Source organism: Cottoperca gobio, chromosome 22 (genome assembly GCF_900634415.1).
Source record: "Cottoperca gobio chromosome 22, fCotGob3.1, whole genome shotgun sequence".
NCBI lineage: Eukaryota > Metazoa > Chordata > Actinopteri > Perciformes > Bovichtidae > Cottoperca > Cottoperca gobio.
The window spans coordinates 12,960,600-12,979,009 of record NC_041376.1 but is presented as its reverse complement, the minus strand read 5'-3'; the positions used below and the strand labels follow the sequence as shown (position 1 = coordinate 12,979,009).

At 38.8% G+C, this 18,410-nt stretch overlaps 3 protein-coding genes across 3 annotated transcripts; 1 reads left to right on the top strand and 2 right to left on the bottom strand.

Annotated features, from left to right (window-relative positions):
• Positions 1–82: 82 nt before the first annotated feature.
• On the bottom strand, positions 83–9,455 carry LOC115027723 (cytosolic 5'-nucleotidase 1A-like). The gene is made up of 7 exons (XM_029461200.1): positions 9,446–9,455; positions 9,257–9,291; positions 7,705–7,860; positions 7,485–7,611; positions 3,256–3,378; positions 2,728–2,912; positions 83–2,021 (listed from the first exon to the last, which is right to left on the bottom strand). The coding sequence occupies exons 1-7, from the start codon at positions 9,453–9,455 to the stop codon at positions 1,653–1,655; spliced, it is 1,005 nt and encodes a 334-aa protein (XP_029317060.1). The 3' UTR covers positions 83–1,652.
• A 1,427-nt stretch (positions 9,456–10,882) lies between these two features.
• Positions 10,883–11,861, top strand: LOC115027516 (interferon alpha-inducible protein 27-like protein 2A). Its single transcript, XM_029460887.1, has 4 exons — positions 10,883–10,925; positions 11,062–11,091; positions 11,282–11,443; positions 11,666–11,861. The coding sequence occupies exons 1-4, from the start codon at positions 10,916–10,918 to the stop codon at positions 11,749–11,751; spliced, it is 288 nt and encodes a 95-aa protein (XP_029316747.1). The 5' UTR covers positions 10,883–10,915; the 3' UTR covers positions 11,752–11,861.
• Positions 11,862–13,903: 2,042 nt separating this feature from the next.
• On the bottom strand, positions 13,904–17,692 carry LOC115027513 (interferon alpha-inducible protein 27-like protein 1). The gene is made up of 4 exons (XM_029460884.1): positions 17,459–17,692; positions 17,326–17,349; positions 14,620–14,787; positions 13,904–14,173 (listed from the first exon to the last, which is right to left on the bottom strand). Exons 1-4 carry the CDS (start codon positions 17,472–17,474, stop codon positions 14,055–14,057), a joined length of 327 nt encoding a protein of 108 aa, XP_029316744.1. The 5' UTR covers positions 17,475–17,692; the 3' UTR covers positions 13,904–14,054.
• Between the last annotated feature and the right edge of the window lie 718 nt (positions 17,693–18,410).

Here is an 18,410-nt window from a genome sequence, read left to right as displayed (position 1 = left end):
GGCATTTTTAGACTTTCTATGTCAGTATTTAACAGTATACTTTCTTATAATTCATGCTTTAAGTTTCAATCTGTGTGGCCTCCGCAATTACATTTTGGTTATTGACATTTATTACAGTACAGATAAATATGATTTGTAGTTGTCTTCATTTGGTAAGGAGTGTCGCATATCCATGCTGTAAATCTTTACTGGGTTCCGGTTTGTTTACAAATGTTCGACAGCAGCCATGCCACCACTGCTCCAACACCACCGCAAATCTATTGGCGGTCGCTGTGAAACCAGCCACACCTGCAGTGAGATCACATTTCACTTACGATTCCCAACATGTCAACAGTTGACTGTTCACTTGACTGTTCATTCACACTGAGCTGCAACTTCCTCCTTGAAAGATGTTGCTTTCAGCTGAGTGTGTGTCCTACACATGAAAACTAAATTATAAGCAGATTATAATGCTTTCTGAGTTTATAATGCTTTCAGGACAGTGCTACACAGCTTCAGTTAAATGGTGGCAGAACAAAGATTCATCAGAGCTAATGAACATCGTGAAAATGACACCAGGCTGCATCTTCCACATTTATAAAACAAGCTTTTGGCTTATTGAAATAGTTAATGACAAGATGAGAATTGGCATTTTTAGACTTTTTATCTCGTTATAACAGTATACTTTCTTATAATTCATGATTTAAGTTTGGGTTCCGGTTTTCTTACAAATTTCTGACAGCAGCCATGCTTCTGCTTGTCCAACACCACCTGCAAATCTTTTGGCGATCAATGTGAAACCTGCCATACCTGCAGAGAGATCACATTTCTTCCTCCTTGAAAGATGTTGAGTGTGTGTCCTACACATGAAAACTAAATTATTTGAATGTTATCAAATGTATTACAGTACAGAAACCTGATTTGTAGTTGTCTTAAAAAGGTTAATTATGTTCAGTAAGAGTGTGACAGGTTTAATAAATGGGGGATTTATACATGTTTTAATTATAATCACATATTTAATTATCTTTCCGATTTTTGATTTTGTATTGGGTGTGTTTTGCTGTGCTTTTCTCATTTAAAAGACATTTAAGCACGTTTGAGCTCTTGTGGTTTAAAAAAAATAATGTTTTGATAATAATAAAACCCATTTCATAAAGCATCTAATTGTATTTCTAACTGTGCTCACCCCTGATTTTAAAGAACCTGTGTAATCTTTTTTAATAGTGTTCTTGGGCTCTTATAACTCTAGGTGGTGATGTAGGCCTTTTTTAGTTATTTTAATTCTACTTTTGACTTTTTGTAATTTTAACAAAGTATTAATTTGACTTATATTGGCTCCGCCCTGTCACAAGAGTATTCACTCTTTTTGACATTTAAACAAACATCAAAGTGAGCAGCAATTATGAAGTATATAATGTTTGACCTAATTATTAAAAATGTTGTTTGCACACAGACGAGCAGTAAAGTGATAAAACTGTCATAAATCCAAATGAAGATGCTTAAAGTGACTGATTACTTGTCTCCAGAGCAGATGTGCAGCTTCTACTGAAGTTAGCAATTCCAGCTGCATTCTCCCTGTTTATTAAAGATGATATGAAATCACTTCATGTTTCTAAACTAATATTGTTTAGAATGTAACATGTTTTATTTCTGATATTTGGTTCTGCTTGACTTCAGATATACTTTCTTTTGATGGGCTTTTTTTTAAAATCTCTTTCTAAAGGGTTATAGGCCACATTGGGCACGTGGCAAGCTACTGTCCCCATTTCCAGTGCCCCATTCACATGAGTCATCTGGTCATCAAAGAAAATGTGTGGCCTGATCTTCTCAAGCATGGGGCCCTTGGATGACCCTGAAAGAAAGAGGGCCTCATCGATCTCCACACCCCATGAGCACAGAGTATTTAGGGCTCTGTAACCAGCACTGCCTGCGTCGCGAGCAGTCACCAAGTAGGTCCGGATGGGGCAGTCCATGCGCTGGCCTTTGCCATAAAACTTCTTCTGCAGCATTCCTAAAGCCTCCAGGAAACCTTTCAATGGTCCCTGCACAAAGAAGAAGGAATACACTTAGTCCACAGTCTCTATTTGGCAGTGTCTACATTTATCTGAGGCTCATTACACATACAAATCTACTTAAAGTAGAATCTGGCCTGAAAGCCAAAGTTCGTAACTTTCTATATGCAGAGTTTACCAGCTGCTTTTTAATAACTTACTTTCATAGTAGTAGCTATCATTCCTATTGGTATGATAACTTTGTCATTACCAAGTTCAAACAAACAAGTCAGATGGGAACAAGAAGTGAGCGGTCAGGCAGGTTTTAATACAAACCCCGACATTAGCCACATTTGGTCAAATGATCAACCAAGTTTACAGACCAAACTCTGTGTTCGTCTTTGACCTCCTGGACTTCATGTAGTTGCACTCATGCTCAATTACAGACTGTTGCCGACTTTTTAGGTGTGCTCACTTTCAGTTTAACCTCCAATTGAATTTCTTGTGATAATCTGTCTTGGTAGCAGCCTGTGTGATAGTCTGACCGCTTGATTCTTGTTCTTTCAGGTTGTTGTTTTTGTAGACATGTCACCATGTTTCCAAACTCAGAAATGTCTTCTGTCTGTACAATTGTATCACAAGTGATAGAAATGATCGTCAAAAGCATCAAAATAAGACCTAAGTTATAGTAAACCAGCATTTCATTGAATGTACTACATACTGATACTGATAATAGTCTCTATTGAGTATACTGTACATGGCCCAGAGGCTTGTTCTCGTGCGCCTTCTCGTGCTCAAAGAACTTTTCCAGTCCATGGGCCTTGTAAATGCGCTCAGACTCATCAGAGAAGAGCACAGCGTCACCATCGAAGGCGACACGCAGCTGGGTCTCCGACACTTTAGTCATCTTCTCTGGGGTGAACATGGTGGCTGCTGCTATACCTGAGAGTGTTGATGAGGAACAGGTGTGTATGAATACATCTTAGCGTGTAGCGGAGACACTACCTTTTGCTTCTGTAGTCTAGTATTACAGCTTCCTATGAAGCCCACGCATTAGAACGGACTTATAAATAATAAAGCATTTGTCAGTGAGTGACCAGCAATTATGAAGTATATGATGTTTGACCTAATTAGTAATTTTTGTGTTTATTGTTATAAAGCTTTATGAATATTTACGAGTGCTCATAACTATGACTATACAGTGTTATAAGCAGATTATGATGCTTTATGAGTCTGTTTATAATGCATTCAGGACAGTGCTACACAGCTTCTCAGTAATGTGTACCTTCTTCCAGAGCTTCTCGAACCTTGACTGGATCAGCAGACAGGTACAGGTTAGTGTGGCAGGCCTTCAAGTAGCCTATGGGACTGTTTCCCCCGGTCATACATAAGTGCTCGATGAACAACTCTGCAGAGAGGAGGAATCAAAAGATATGGGGACAGCTGATGTGCATTTAATTGAAGATATGCAAGAATCAAACAAATCGTGGGCATAACTTCCTATTTTTACATTCATAGCTGATCACTGTCATCAAATACTGATCGCAGGTGGCGTGTGGCTTTAGGAGACAGAGCCGAGGAAATGAAGAGAAGGCTCGGAGTGACATGAAAGGGCCTGAGACTTTTCCACTTGGCTTAAACCATGTATGTCAGCGCTGTGCTTTGGCAGCCCTGTAAGGAGCCAGGATGTGCGATGACACATACAGTAGTTATTGATCCTGAAAGCAAAAAAACCCACTCAGCAGGACAATATTTGAAGCTATATCAAGAATGAAAAAAACAAGCTGTACCAATATCTTTTCTCACGTCAGATTTATGTTGTAATAAACATATATTCCAGTAAGAACAACAGACGCTGAATCAAGTTTTATTTTATTATTTCTGTGCTAAAAATATTTCTGTGGTAAAATGTATCCCTTTTTAGCTTTTTCCAAAGCTTTCGAAAGTATCCCGCTGCCTACCTTTAGTGAGCAGAACCAGCTCAGGTGTCAACACCTGATCTAAGAATGGAACTTTGGTCATGTGATAACAGGTGGACGTTGAAAAGGGTAGATTGTAACCCGATGTTATTAGCCTCATTGATCTTTGTTCAGCGGATATGATAGATTATTGGAAAGTGAGAAACCCATGACTCTTTATTAATAAGAAGCCACGTTAAACAAATTCCACATTGGCACCCCCAAGTGGTATAATCATAAAATACAGCAAATGAGAACGTACTACTTTAAAAGATAATTCACATAGAAATTCTACACATTGTGGTTAAAGAAGAATCTGAAAGTGTCAGTCTGCTTCTCTCTATACCCTGCCGCGCCTCTGTAGTTTTCCACCAACCACGCCTCCACTCCACCTCATCAGCTCACCTGGGCTCCAGCTGCATCTCATGTTCAATTAAGCCAGTACTTAAGCCTCACCTGCTCTTCCACTCTTTACCAGATTGTACTTGGACTAATGCAAGACTTTCCAGCACGCTGGTCCGGACTGATTTCCTGTTGCATATACTGCCTGACCGTTTACCCATCTTCTGCCTATACCTTATTGGTTAGTCTATTTGGATTTTTGTACAGACTTGTGCTGATTATCTGTCCTGTCGAATTGTACAATTTAACGTTGTTACCAACTGTTCCTGGTTTCCCGTGTGCTGCATTTGGTTCCAAGCACTCCCTGTGACAAGGATAAACACCAGCCTTAAGTTTTTTTTGGTTCATGTTAGTAACTCACACTGATGAGTCTTTGGCCGACGTATGAGCGACACCTTTCATTTTACACTTGATCCATTGTTATATAATGTTAACTGGTGCAGCTTTAAGATGACAAGCTTTTCAACTGGAGCTAAAAATAAATGCACTTAAGAAGTAATTTTATCTTTTGAAGGACTTGTCAGAACTAAACTGGTAAGCTGTTTAAAGAAGTTTTACCCTTAATTAACACCTCGTTATTAAATATGATCAACCTGTCTCTATTATCTGGCTACGTACCACAATCCTTTAATGTAGCTGTAATAAAAGCACTTCTTAAAAAGCCTAGTCTTGATCCAGAGGTTTTAGCCAACTATAGGCCGATATCTAACCTACCCTTTCTCGCTAAAATCCTTGAGAAAGCAGTCGCAAAAGAGTTGTGTGATTTTTTACATAATAGTTTATTTGAGGTTTTTCAATCTGGATTTAGAGTTCATCATAGCACAGAGACGGCACTGGTGAAAGTTACCAATGACCTTCTATTGGCATCAGACAAAGGACTTGTCTCTGTTCTTGTCTTGTTAGACCTCAGTGCTGCTTTCGACACTGTTGATCATGACATTCTACTACAGAGACTGGAACATTGTGTTGGCATAAAAGGAACCGCACTAAGCTGGTTCAAGTCCTATTTATCTGAGCGATCTCAATTTGTACTTGTTAACGATAAATCCTCCATGACAGCCAAAGTCAGTCTTGGAGTTCCGCAGGGTTCTGTACTTGGACCGATTCTATTCACCTTATATATGCTTCCTTTGGGCAATATTATAAGGAACCACTCTATAAACTTTCATTGTTATGCGGATGATACCCAATTATATCAATCTATCAATTAAACCAGATGAAACCAATCAATTGGCTAAACTTCAAGCATGCCTTAAGGACATAAAAACTTGGATGTCTAGCAACTTTTTGATTTTAAACAGACAAAACTGAAGTTATTATACTTGGCCCCAAACGCCTCTGAAACGCATTTTCTAATGACATAGAAGCTCTGGATGGCATTAACTTGGCCTCCAGCACCACTGTAAGGAATCTTGGCGTCATCTTTGATCAAGATCTGTCGTTTAACTCCCACATAAAACAAATCTCAAGGACTGCCTTCTTTCATCTACGTAACATTGCAATAATAAGACACATGCTGTCTCAAAATGATGCAGAAAAACTAGTCCATGCATTTGTTACTTCAAGGCTGGATTACTGCAACTCATTGTTATCAGGTTGTCCCAAAAAGTCGCTTAAGACTCTTCAGTTGATCCAAAATGCAGCGGCACGTGTATTGACAAGAACAAGGAAACGGGATCATATTACTCCTGTATTAGCTGCTCTGCACTGGCTCCCGGTAAAATACAGAATAGAATTCAAAATCCTTCTCCTGACTTACAAATCAATTAATGGTCAGGCTCCAGCATATCTTAAAGATCTCATAGTACCTTATAAACCAACTAGAGCATTACGCTCCCAGACTGCAGGGTTACTTGTGGTTCCTAGAGTCTCTAAGAGTACAATGGGAGCCAGAGCCTTCAGCTATCAAGCTCCTCTCCAGTGGAACCAGCTTCCAGTTTGTGTTCGGGAGGCAGACACACTCTCCACATTTAAGAGTAGGCTAAAGAATTTCCTTTTTGATAAAGCTTATAGTTAGGGCTGGCTCAGGTTTGCCCTGGATCAGCCCCTAGTTATGCTGCTATAGACTTAGACTGCCGGGGGACACCTCCCTGCTCTCTTCCTTCTCTTCCTCTCTCCTCCCCTCCCTCTCTTCTTCTCCCTCTCTATCTGTATGCATTTATGTAAATGTATGTTACTAACTCACCATCTGGGGTATCATCCCCGGAGTGTCTGTCTCTCATGTGGCAGGTTGCCACTGATAAAGTTTACGTCAGGATCATGAATCGTGACAGCGCCTGCTGACCTGGTCCTGCTGGACACCGGGAAGCCTTATTGACATTTTCCTGGATTCATCCATACTTTCTATTTTTTTTTTCCAACACAACATAATTTCTTTCAAATGTTGTATTTGTACTATGTTGTTTATCCTGCACACACGACATATATTGCACGTCTGTCCGTCCTGGGAGAGGGATCCCTCCTCAGTTGCTCTCCCTGAGGTTTCTTCCATTTTTCCCCCTTTAATTTTGGGAAGTTTTTCCTTGTGCGATGCGAGGGTCTAAGGACAGAGGATGTCGTAACCTGTACAGTCTGTAAAGCACACTGAGACAAATGTATAATTTGTGATATTGGGCTATACAAATAAATTTGATTTGATTTGATTTAGAAACGTAGGGACTGATGACTCTTCACCTCAGAAATGTTAAATATAAGTTTGATTTCTGTTGTTGATCAGATACTTTTAGGTTACAGTTTCTCAATCGCTCAACTACATCTAACAGAAACACTGTAAACATACAGTACAGTATAATATCTATTATAACTTGTCATATTTGCTGTGAAATGGATAAAATAAATCTGCTGTGATGTGGAACATTTATCAGGAGATGCCTGTCTGGCACTTTCTTTTGTAATAAAATGCAGACTCTAAACTGTTGTGACGCACTATGATCTCATAGTATTTTTGTCATTTCCAGTACCAGTGAGTGTGGATTTACCCCACCGAGTGCTGTGTCAGCGTTGAAAAAAAAGCACAAGATCAGTCACAATACTTTCTGTATCGACGTTGAACATAAGTGCACATTAGATTGTTATGACCATAACTAAACCCAGTGGTGCGTATGAGGAGAAACACCCGCCGCACAAGTTTTTATGGTTCATGTTAGTAACTCACGGTGATGCTTGATGGTATTGATGAGTCTTGTCTTTTCGCTGTGGTTGTTGGTCATGAGCACAACATCAAAGAGCTCCTCGCTCTTGGGGTAAAGCACCCTCAGTCGAGTGTTCACCGCCTCCAGAGCCTGGCAACACAAACGCAGATTAGAAATTTACAAAAAAAGACGTTACTATATCACTGCAGTGGGTAAGATAGTGTGCAAGTGTGTTTCTCTGACCTTGACAAAGGAGAAGGCGGGACCGGGGCTGAAAGGCTCTGTTTCATGCTCCACCTGATACTTGATGTAGTCTTCCAGGCCCTGCTGCTCGTAGATCTGCTGCTCCTTCTCCATGTTGAAGAGGACTCTTGCCGACACACAGATGGTGACTGCATTCTGTGTGTAAAAAACAAAACAAAAAAAAACACTCATTTACATGTTTGGCTTGTTTACAAACCCAGTTGCCTTATTTTAATAATAATAAGCTTTATTTGTATAGCACCTTTTCATACAAGAATTGCAGCCCAAAGTGCTTCACAGCAAAAACATAAAGATTAGACAGAATAAGAGCATTTACAGTACAATAATCAGTGTTGACGTAAATGAGTGTGAAGTAGCATTGGAGATCATGCCTAGTTTCCGTATCTGTGCCGTACTTAACGACCCTCCTGCCGGGAAACCACATTCATCACACCATTCTTGTAAATGTTTTACACTATCAGAGCCATATTTTGAAGTATGAGATTAACAATGGGCCCCTGTTTCAACTGGTTTACTCCCTTTGCTACCCATCCTTGGAAGTCTTCCCATTTCATAAACCAACCCCAGATTGTTAAGTTTTATGAAATCTATCAGTTAAAGCCAGTTTTTCTCCAATAATCTTACACATTTATCGGAGAAACTTCCTCTTTTTCCCGTGGTAACGGTCTATTTGATCTCAGGCTTTTCAAGAATACACACTCTGAAATGTATCGACGTTACCTTTACACATTCAATGTTAAACCAGTTATAGCAATAAGACACAGTACAGAAAGAAATCATTTAAATTAGTTTAAGGTGTCATAGAGTAGCAGCATTAACATTTTGTATATAATATCCCCATTAAAAGGCTAAAGTGTTTCTCCGGATGCTACATAAAGAAGGCTGATACTTACGGGTTGAAGGTTGCTGATGCTGGTCAATTCTTGTCCACGGACGGTCTGATTGTTGAGACTCATCTTATCTCTTCGGCTCACCACAGGTAACCAGGAACAGTTGGTAACGACGTTTAATTATACAACTCGGCAGATACAGGGCAGGACAGATAATTGCACAAGTCCGTACAAAAATCTAAACGGACTAACCAGTTAGGGGTAGGCAGAAGATGGGTGACGTCAGGCAGAGGATCAGGATACAGATGAGACCATCAGGTTTTGTTATGTCAGAGGCAGGCAGGCATGGGAAATCAGTCCGGATCAGCTCCGCCCTGTCACAAGAGCATTCACTCTTTTTGGCATTTAAACAAACATCAAACCTAAGGGAGGACTAACATGTCACTTTCTATCTAGCCACATTATGAACTTTTACCTCAACACTGCTTATTCATTTTTAATATGTTTCCAGGATATGTGCATAAGCTTATAAAAGATATCAATAAAATATTTAGGTTATGCAATGACATCAAGATTGCAGCATAAAAGCTTCCATTGAGTCGAAACCCATGTCTTTCACCATATCAGGAGTCAGGATCGTGGTCGCTGCACCTCCTGGGAAAGAACATGACAGAAGAAACTCTCCAAGGATAAGAGTGCACCTGAGGGCGTGGATAGAAACATATTTTCCTTATCACTATAGTGTACAACAACTAGAATAATCATTTCTGAGGAACTGAAGCCTACGACCAACATTTTCACTTTCACTTGGATACTTGAAGTAAATGGGGTCAATCAGGGCAATCAGATATAAGTGTAAGGACTTGTAATAGTGTGACGAGACAGGTCACTATGGGGCATTCGTTGAAATTGTGAGGAATACTGCATTTGTTAGAAATATCAATTTGCAATATTACATTGATTGTTGCAAAAAAACAATTATTTAAGCCACCATCGTCTCGTCTTGCTTTTTAATTATAATTCTTAATCGAGTGAAAAGTTGAAACTTTCAGCTCTGCGATCCAATAAATAACCACTTTTTAGAGGCAGGAGAATAAAGGAAATAGTGCCTTTCTCTTTTTAAACCTTTTTACTGAAACAAACTTGATTGTATACCAGTCCACAGTACTCATTTGGCCCAGATTCCACATCTGAGCAAGTTTCTTATTCAACACTTGCTTCACACTCATACACAGAACAGTAGAGCAACAGTAGCAATAACAACACACCTAAAAGACTAAATAATACAGACAGGCAACAAGAAAATCAGTGGAAATAAAAATGATACACAATGCATGTCAATAAGTGCTGAAAGTTCAAATGTATCATTATTGTATTGATCAAAAATAAATACAAAATAAATGTAAAGTAAAATATTTAAATTCCACCAACTTGCAATTTTAAAATACATTGTTCAACCAACCACAACTTCAACATACAAAGACCAGCGCATTGTCAACATGTCCCCAAAAAACCTTGGCTCTACACTGCCATGGGTTGAATCAATGTACAACAAACACATAATCAAAAGGTTGTTAATAATACGCCACTGCAGCCGTGTCTGTTATGATGCTCGTCTTTGGATAGGTTCACCTGCATTCCTGACAACTTGAACGGGAAATGAATTAGATGTTGACCATCTTTAACTTTCTGTGAACAGATTCACTTTTATTTCCCCCAAACACAATATAAAGGGACTTTGGACTGAGGAAGCTTTGCTGACAATGATACATTTCACATAGCAGGTCCACAGTCCACAGTATTACATTCAGGTGATTGCAGGACCATGAGATATGCCTTGACTCAAATAGCAGATCTGATTTAATTCTCCCTGTTTTATTTGCAATAAACTCTTAGTATACATGAATATAAATGGTGAAGACATTATATCCTCAAAGTAGCTTCAGGTCCATGCTGGAATAACACTATTATGATCTTTAAGTATAAATACTGAATATTGTACTAATTACTTTGAACTTGATAAGATCCGCCACGACCTTCTGGCCAAAACATATTTTCTTCAGAGACTTCAAGATGAAAGTTTGTCCTGAATGCTGGTTTGAAGGAGCAGGCAGAACTAAGCTGGTTCAGCAAATCTTTATTGTTCCTGTCTTGACTAAATATAGTCATGACATCTTCAGAAATTATATGTACTTGAGTTTTATGTGGGATAAATGGACACAATGAATCTGTGACGCCCTCTTTTATTCAGAGTCGATAGTTTCGTTTCTCAGGAGAAAGATACCCAACCCTCGTGCCTGTATAAAACCAGCCCAAGCCCAACACAAGGCTCATCAGTACACTACTTCTACAGACAAGAGATGGGTCTCTGTGAGTATCTGTTACATTTATTTGAAAATGCTGATACTTTTACTCATATGCTTTTCTCACAAAAAATAATAATAATGATAGTAGCCATAGCAAATTAACTGTAAATGTTGATTTTAATGTTCATCTCGTGTTTCAGTGACTGCTGCGTTGATTGGAGGAGGAGCAGGTAAGACTTTGTACAGCCTTTATGGACCAACTGTGTCTTTTTCATCTTATTTTAACACACTTTAACGTAGACAAGCCATTTAGCTAAATTCCATTCTATTAATTCTAGTTATCGCGCATGATCCATTTTTAAGCGGAGAACTAATTAGCACACTGTCGTTAACAACAAAGTTTCCTCTGCTGTGTTGCAGTCGGTGCTGTTGCAGCAGCTCCTGTTGTTCTGGGTGTTGTAGGTTTCACCTCAGCTGGAATAGCTGCAGGCTCCTGGGCTGCCGGCATGATGTCTGCTGCTGCAGTGGCTAACGGAGGAGCAGTGGCAGCCGGAAGTACAGTGCCTCTTTTTCAGGCAGCAGGTAATCAGGATTACTTGATCTTTAAATTAATTGTAATCTTGTGGTTTTTACTGTTGTATCTTAATTTCACATTTCCATAATAGAGATGTGTAGTTTTGGCATCACACTACAGTGTTAGGTAGAATACAACAATACTACTGTGTAGAATATTTTAGTTTTGTGGCTTGAGAACTTTCTCAGCTTCTCCATACTTTTATATAAACCTGTGTATTCTTGCTTTAGCTGCAGCTGGTCTGCCAGCAGTTGCCACTGCAGCGGTGGCCAGTGGAGGAGCAGCGTTGGGTTGGCTGACTGCAATCCTCATCTGAGAAATCAATGAAGGAACAATGTTTTTACTTTTGCCAAATGAAGGAGGCGACTGCAACTTACATCTGATCACTTACTGTTGTGTTCAATAAACTTGTCTCCTATAAAAAGATGCTGGGTCAGTGTGTTGTCTATAAATATTTCCATTCTTCATAATGTCCAATAGATAATAAAGCAGCATTCATATTTATTTATTTATTGTTTATTCTTGCAGGGACAGCACAAAATTAAAAGTAATTGCACCATAGTTAGCTAGAAACAAATTAGCATCCGTTGTCCCTGAGCAGGTAGACAAAAACCCAGCACATAACAACAAATGCACTTCATGTTAGTCCATTGAGTGTGAGATAAAATCAGTTGGATGAATACAAGGCGATCATCAGGGGTGACACGTTTGATACAGCTGGAGGGAACTTTATAGAGCGACACCTTGCATTTACACAATCACTTCATTGTTATATAATGATGTTAACTGGTGCAGCTTTAAGGTAACTAGCTTTTCAACTCAAGCTAAAAATAAATGCAATTAAGAAGTCGATCTAAACTGGTTTAGCAACGTAGGGACTGACGACTTATCACCTCTGAAATGTTAAATATGCAAAGTTTGTTTTCTGTTATTGATCAGATACTTTTAGGTTACAGTTTTTCTCAGTCGCTCAACTACATATAACAGAAACACTGTAAAGTACTTTAACCCCATCATACAGGAAGTAAGTGAAGTTTCTTTCTAGAGCACTTTTAGACACAGTATAAGATGACCAAAGTGCTGCAGAAAACAAAGAGCACCAAAGTGTTGTATAAAAGAACATTAACATGTAGCACACGTTATCTTCTTACCCTTGTTGTAATGAACTAATGCATATGATTATTGTCTCTCCTAGAATTAATATATTAAAAAAAAGTTAACTTTACTTTCAGGAAAGGTGTTGCACATTTTACATTTTGGATTAATTGAATGACGTGAGGCAGGCTGACAGTCTCTACTAATGACTGTAATAAACTCATCTAATATACAGTACAGTATAATAATACATTACATTACAGGTCATTTAGCAGACGCTCTTATCCAGAGCGACTTACATTGAACTAACTACAGGGACAGTCTTCCTGGAGCAACTCAGGGTTAAGTACCTTGCTCAGGGGTACAATGGTGGGAGCCTGGTATTGAACTCCCGACCTTCTAGTGTTTCGTTTGGAAAGCGTGCCACTAGATCACTACGCCATCACCACCCTATATAATATATAATATAACTCTTGTCATATTTGCTGTGAGATGGACCAAATAATCAGGAGATGCCTGTCTTGCACTTTCTTATGTTGTAAAATGCAGACCCTAAACTGTTGTGACGCACTATGACCTCATAGTACCCCACCGAACTTACCCCACCGAGTGCTGTGTCAGCGTTGGAAACAAAAGCTTTAACACTCATACGCTGCCCAAACCTTTTGCTCTGCTGAACAAAAATCAGAGTCACAATAGTTTCTGTATCGACATTGAACATAACAAGTGCACAATAGATGTTTATGAACATAACTCACAGCGCTGCGGCAGGATAACCATATGTTAGAAAAGATGCAGATGGTCACACTTTATACAGATTCATGTTCCCCAGAAGATGTGTGGCTCCCTGATAGCGCCACCATGAGGTTGACATTTTAGTTTTTAGTGAAATGTCTCGATTACTGTTGGATGAATTGTGATGACTTTGGAGGTCCCCTAGCTTCTCATATATCCAAACTAATGACAATCCCAACAGCCTCAGCTGTACTTTGTTTTAGTGCTAATTAGATCATATTAGCATGCTAGGTGATTAAACATTATACCTGCTCAACTTCAGCATGTTAGCATTGTCATTGTGAGCATGTTAGCAGGCTGATGTTCAGCTCAAAGCACCGCTGTGACTCTTAGTCTTGTCAAATTTACTCCAGTAAAATGTTTGAAATTGCGTCATTAAAATGGCAACAACTACCATGGTAACAACAACAACAACAACAACAACAACAACAACAATAATGACAAATTCCTCTATTTTGCATGCATTTTATTTTGGTTTGGAATTAAACAGCATAACAAAGATCAAAGTATTCCAAGAGCACAGAAGCTTCATCTTATTGAACAAAGATTCAGTTAAATGGTGGCAGAACAAAGATTCATCAGAGCTAATGAACATCGTGAAAATGACACCAGGCTGCATCTTCCACATTTATAAAACAAGCTTTTGGCTTATTGAAATAGTTAATGACAAGATGAGAATTGTCATTTTTAGACTTTTTATCTCGTTATAACAGTATAATTTCTCATAATTCATACTTTAATGAATGTTTGGGTTCCGGTTGTCTTACAAATTTCTGACAGCAGCCATGCTGCCGCTCCTCCAACACCACCTGCAAATGCTTTGGCGATCGCTGTGAAACCTGCCATACCTGCAGAGAGATCACATGTCACTTAAGATTCCCAACATGTCATCAGTTACACTTGACTGTTCAAAACCTTTATTTCACAGTCTAAAAGACTTCAGTATATCTGAAGGGGATTGAAAGTTGTTCTCTATTCTTTTCTCTCTTTTGATGCAAATCCTCCCACAAACTGAAACTTGAAGACACTACCAATGTTTCCTCCATCCATGATTATCAGCACATATTATATTAAATTCATTCATGAATGTAATCATTGAAACTTTATTTATATATATATATATACTGTATATATACTGTATGCATATATATATATATACACACACGTCTGAGCCTCACTTTTAACTTTTACACCTAGGCTGCACCTCTTTACTATAAACAGTTTCACTTTTCCAGATATTTGTATGGCTGGAGACAGACGTTTATTAAGATAAAAATATATAAATTCAGTTTACCCAATGACTGCAAGATTGCCACCAGACCTCCTGCTGGAACGCCTCCTCCATAAAGAATTGCAAAAAACGACATCAGTTTAGCAGCAATGGAGCCTGCTACTATTCCAACTGCGGTGAAACCTAAGAAGTTCAGAATAATAGGAACCAGGAACAAACCCCTTACAGTTCCTGGAAAAATGAAAGCAGAAGAAACATCGTCTCTAATGATGACAGTACAACTAGATTTTGATATTTAAAGGTTAACATGTTTAAAACGTGTTGCGCAATGTGTCTTAAATGCATCTATAAAGAAGATTTGACCTGTTAAAGACACGCAAACAGAAAACAAAAAATCTTTATTCACATTGAGCTGCAACTTCCTTCTTGAAAGATATTGCTTTAAGCTGAGTGTGTGTCCTACACATGAAAACTAAATTATATTTGAATGTTATCAAATTTATTTTCAGTACAGAAAATCTGATTTGTAGTTGTCTTAAAAAGATAAATTATGTTCATTGACAGGTTTAATAAATGGGGGATTTATACATGTTTTAATTATTTATCTTTCCTGTTTTTGATTTTGTATTGGGTGTGTTTTGCTGTGCTTTTATCATTTAAAAGACATTTAAGCACGTTTGAGCTCTTGTGGTTTAAAAAAATAATGTTTTGATGATAATAAAACCCATTTCATAAAGCACCTAATTGTACTTCTAACTGTGCTCACCCCTGATTTTAAAGAACCTGTGTAACCTTTTTTAATAGTGTTCTCGGGCTCTTATAACTCTGGTGATGTTGGCCTTTTTTAGTTCTTTTAATTCTTGTTTTGACTTTTTGTAATTTGTATTTATTTGACTTACAGGACTGTCTCAGAAAATTAGAATATTGTGATAAAGTTCTTTATTTTCTGTAATGCAATTAAAAAAACAAAAGTGTCATGCATTCTGGATTCATTACAAATCAACTGAAATATTGCAAGCCTTTTATTATTTTAATATTGCTGATTATGGTTTACAGCTTAAGAAAACTCAAAAATCCTATCTCAAAAAATTAGAATAGTTCCTCAGACCAAGTAAAAAAAAAGATTTATAACAGCAAAACAAAATCAAACATTTGAAAATGTCCATTAATGCACTCAGTACTTGGTTGGGAATCCTTTTGCACGGATTACTGCATCAATGCGGCGTGGCATGGAGGCAATCAGCCTGTGGCATTGCTGAGGTGTTATGGATGCCCAGGATGCTTCAATAGCGGCCTTTAGCTCATTAGCATTGTTGGGTCTGGTGTCTTTCAGCTTCTTCTTCACAATACTCCACATATTCTCTATGGGGTTCAGGTCAGGGGAATTGGCAGGCCAATCGAGGACAGTAATGCCATGGTCAGTACACCAGTTACTGATGGTTTTGGCACTGTGGGCAGGTGCCAGATCATGCTGGAAAATGAATTCCTCATCTCCATAGAGCTTTTCAGCAGACGGAAGCATGTAGTGCTCTAAAATCTCTTGGTACACAGCTGCATTTACTCTGGGCTTGATGAAACACAGTGGACCAACACCAGCAGCTGACATGGCTCCCCAAACCATCGCTGACTGTGGGAACTTCACACTGGATTTCAAGCAACTTGGATTTTGCTCCTCTCCAGCCTTTCTCCAGACTCTGGCGCCTTGACTTCCAAATGAAATACAAAACTTGCTTTCGTCTGAAAAGAGGACTTTGGACCACTCTGCAACTGTCCAGTGCTTCTTTTCCATAGCCCAAGTCAGACGCTTCTTCCGTTGTCTTGAGTTCAGAAGTGGCTTGACCATGGGAATACGGCTATTGTAGCCCATTTCCCGGACACGTCTGTGAACAGTGGCTTTTGATACCTGGACTCCAGCTTCAGTCCACTGTCTTTGAAGCTCCCCCAAATTCTGGAAGCGACTCTTCTTCACAATGCTGTTAAGGCTGCGGTCATCTCTCTTGGTTGTGCAGCGTTTCCTGCCACATTTCCCCCTTCCAACAGACTTTTTATGGATGTGCTTTGAAACTGCACTCTGTGCACAGCTTGCTCTTTGAGAAATTTCTTTTTGTGTCTTACCCTCCTGATGGAGGGTGTCAATGATGGTCCTCTGGACAGCAGTCAGATCAGCAGTCTTCCCCATACTTGTGATTTAGTTTACTGAACCAAGCTGAGTGTTTTTCAAGGCTCAGGAAACCCTTGCAGGTGTTTCGAGTTAATTAGACGATTCAAGTGATTCGTTGAACACCCTACTAGTATACTTTTTCATGATATTCTAATATTTAGAGATAAGATTTTTGAGTTTTCTTAATCAGCAATATTAAAATAATAAAAGGCTTGCAATATTTCAGTTGATTTGTAATGAATCCAGAATGCATGACATTTTTGTTTTTTTAATTGCATTACAGAAAATAAAGAACTTTATCACAATATTCTAATTTTCTGAGACAGTCCTGTATATTGGCTCCGCCCTGTCACAAGAGCATTCACTCTTTTTGGCATTTAAACAAACATCGAACCTAAGGGAGCATAATGCATAAATGTCGTGTAGTAGTGCTTCCATTGAGTCGTAACCCATGTCTTTCACAATCTCGGGAGTCAGGATCTTGGTCGCTACACCTCCTGGGAGAAAACATGGCAGAAGAAACTCTCCAATGATAAGAGTACACCTGAGGGACTTTGAGATTTAAAGGTTAACATGTTTAAAATGTGTGTGATTCCAATGGGTCTTACCGGTGGCATTAAAGAAGGCCTCACCTGTTGATTAAACACAAAAGGAAAACAAACATGTTAGTCCCACTGAGCTGCCAAAATATATTTCTGACTAATAAGAAGAAGCGGTTTCGTCAAAGAAAATTATACTTACAAAGTTGTTCCATCATTTGGGAGTGAGCGTCTGTGTCTGAGGTGAGACTTAACTGAGCTCAAAGGAAAGTGTTAATAACCTGCTTATGTTTGGGCGTGGATGCAAACATATTTTCCCTATGACTATCACAACAACTACAAGAATAATTTCTGAGGAACTGAAACCTACGACCAACATTTTTACTTTCACTTGGATACTTGAAGTAAATGGGGACAAAGGGGGGATTAGATATAAGTGTAAGGACTTGTAATAGTGTGACAAGAGACAGGTCACTATGGGGCATTCATTGAAATTGTGAGGAATACTACATTTGTTAGAAATATCAATATACAATATTACATTGATTGTTGCAAAAACATAAGTTAAACAAGAGACCATCTTAAGATATGATCCCAGCAGTCGTGATGTGTCCAGACATTCACGCAGAAAGACACACAACCTCACAAGATGTGATAATGACTGACTGCTCTTCATTTGATGTTGAGGATGTAGTCCGTAGGTTGGTGTCTGTCTCCCCCTGCTGTGAACAGGAAGAATTATTTAAGCCACCATCGTCTCGTCTTAGCTCTTGCTTTTTAGTTATACTTCTTAACCGAGTGAAAAGTTTAAACTTTCAGCTCTGCGATCCAATAAATAACCACTTTTTAGAGGCAGGAGAATAAAGGAAATAGTGCCTTTCTCTTTTTAAACCTTTTTACTGAAACAAACTTGATTGTATACCAGTCCACAGTACTCATTTGGCCCAGATTCCACATCTGAACAAGTTTCTTATTCAACACCAACTTGCTTCACACTCATACACAGAACAGTAGAGCAACCGTAGCAATAACAACACACCTAAAAGACTAAATAATACAGACAGGCAACAACAAGAGACACAGAACCTTTTGCACTTTAGGGAAAATCAGCAGAAATAAAAATGATACACATTGCATGTCAATAAGTGCTGAAT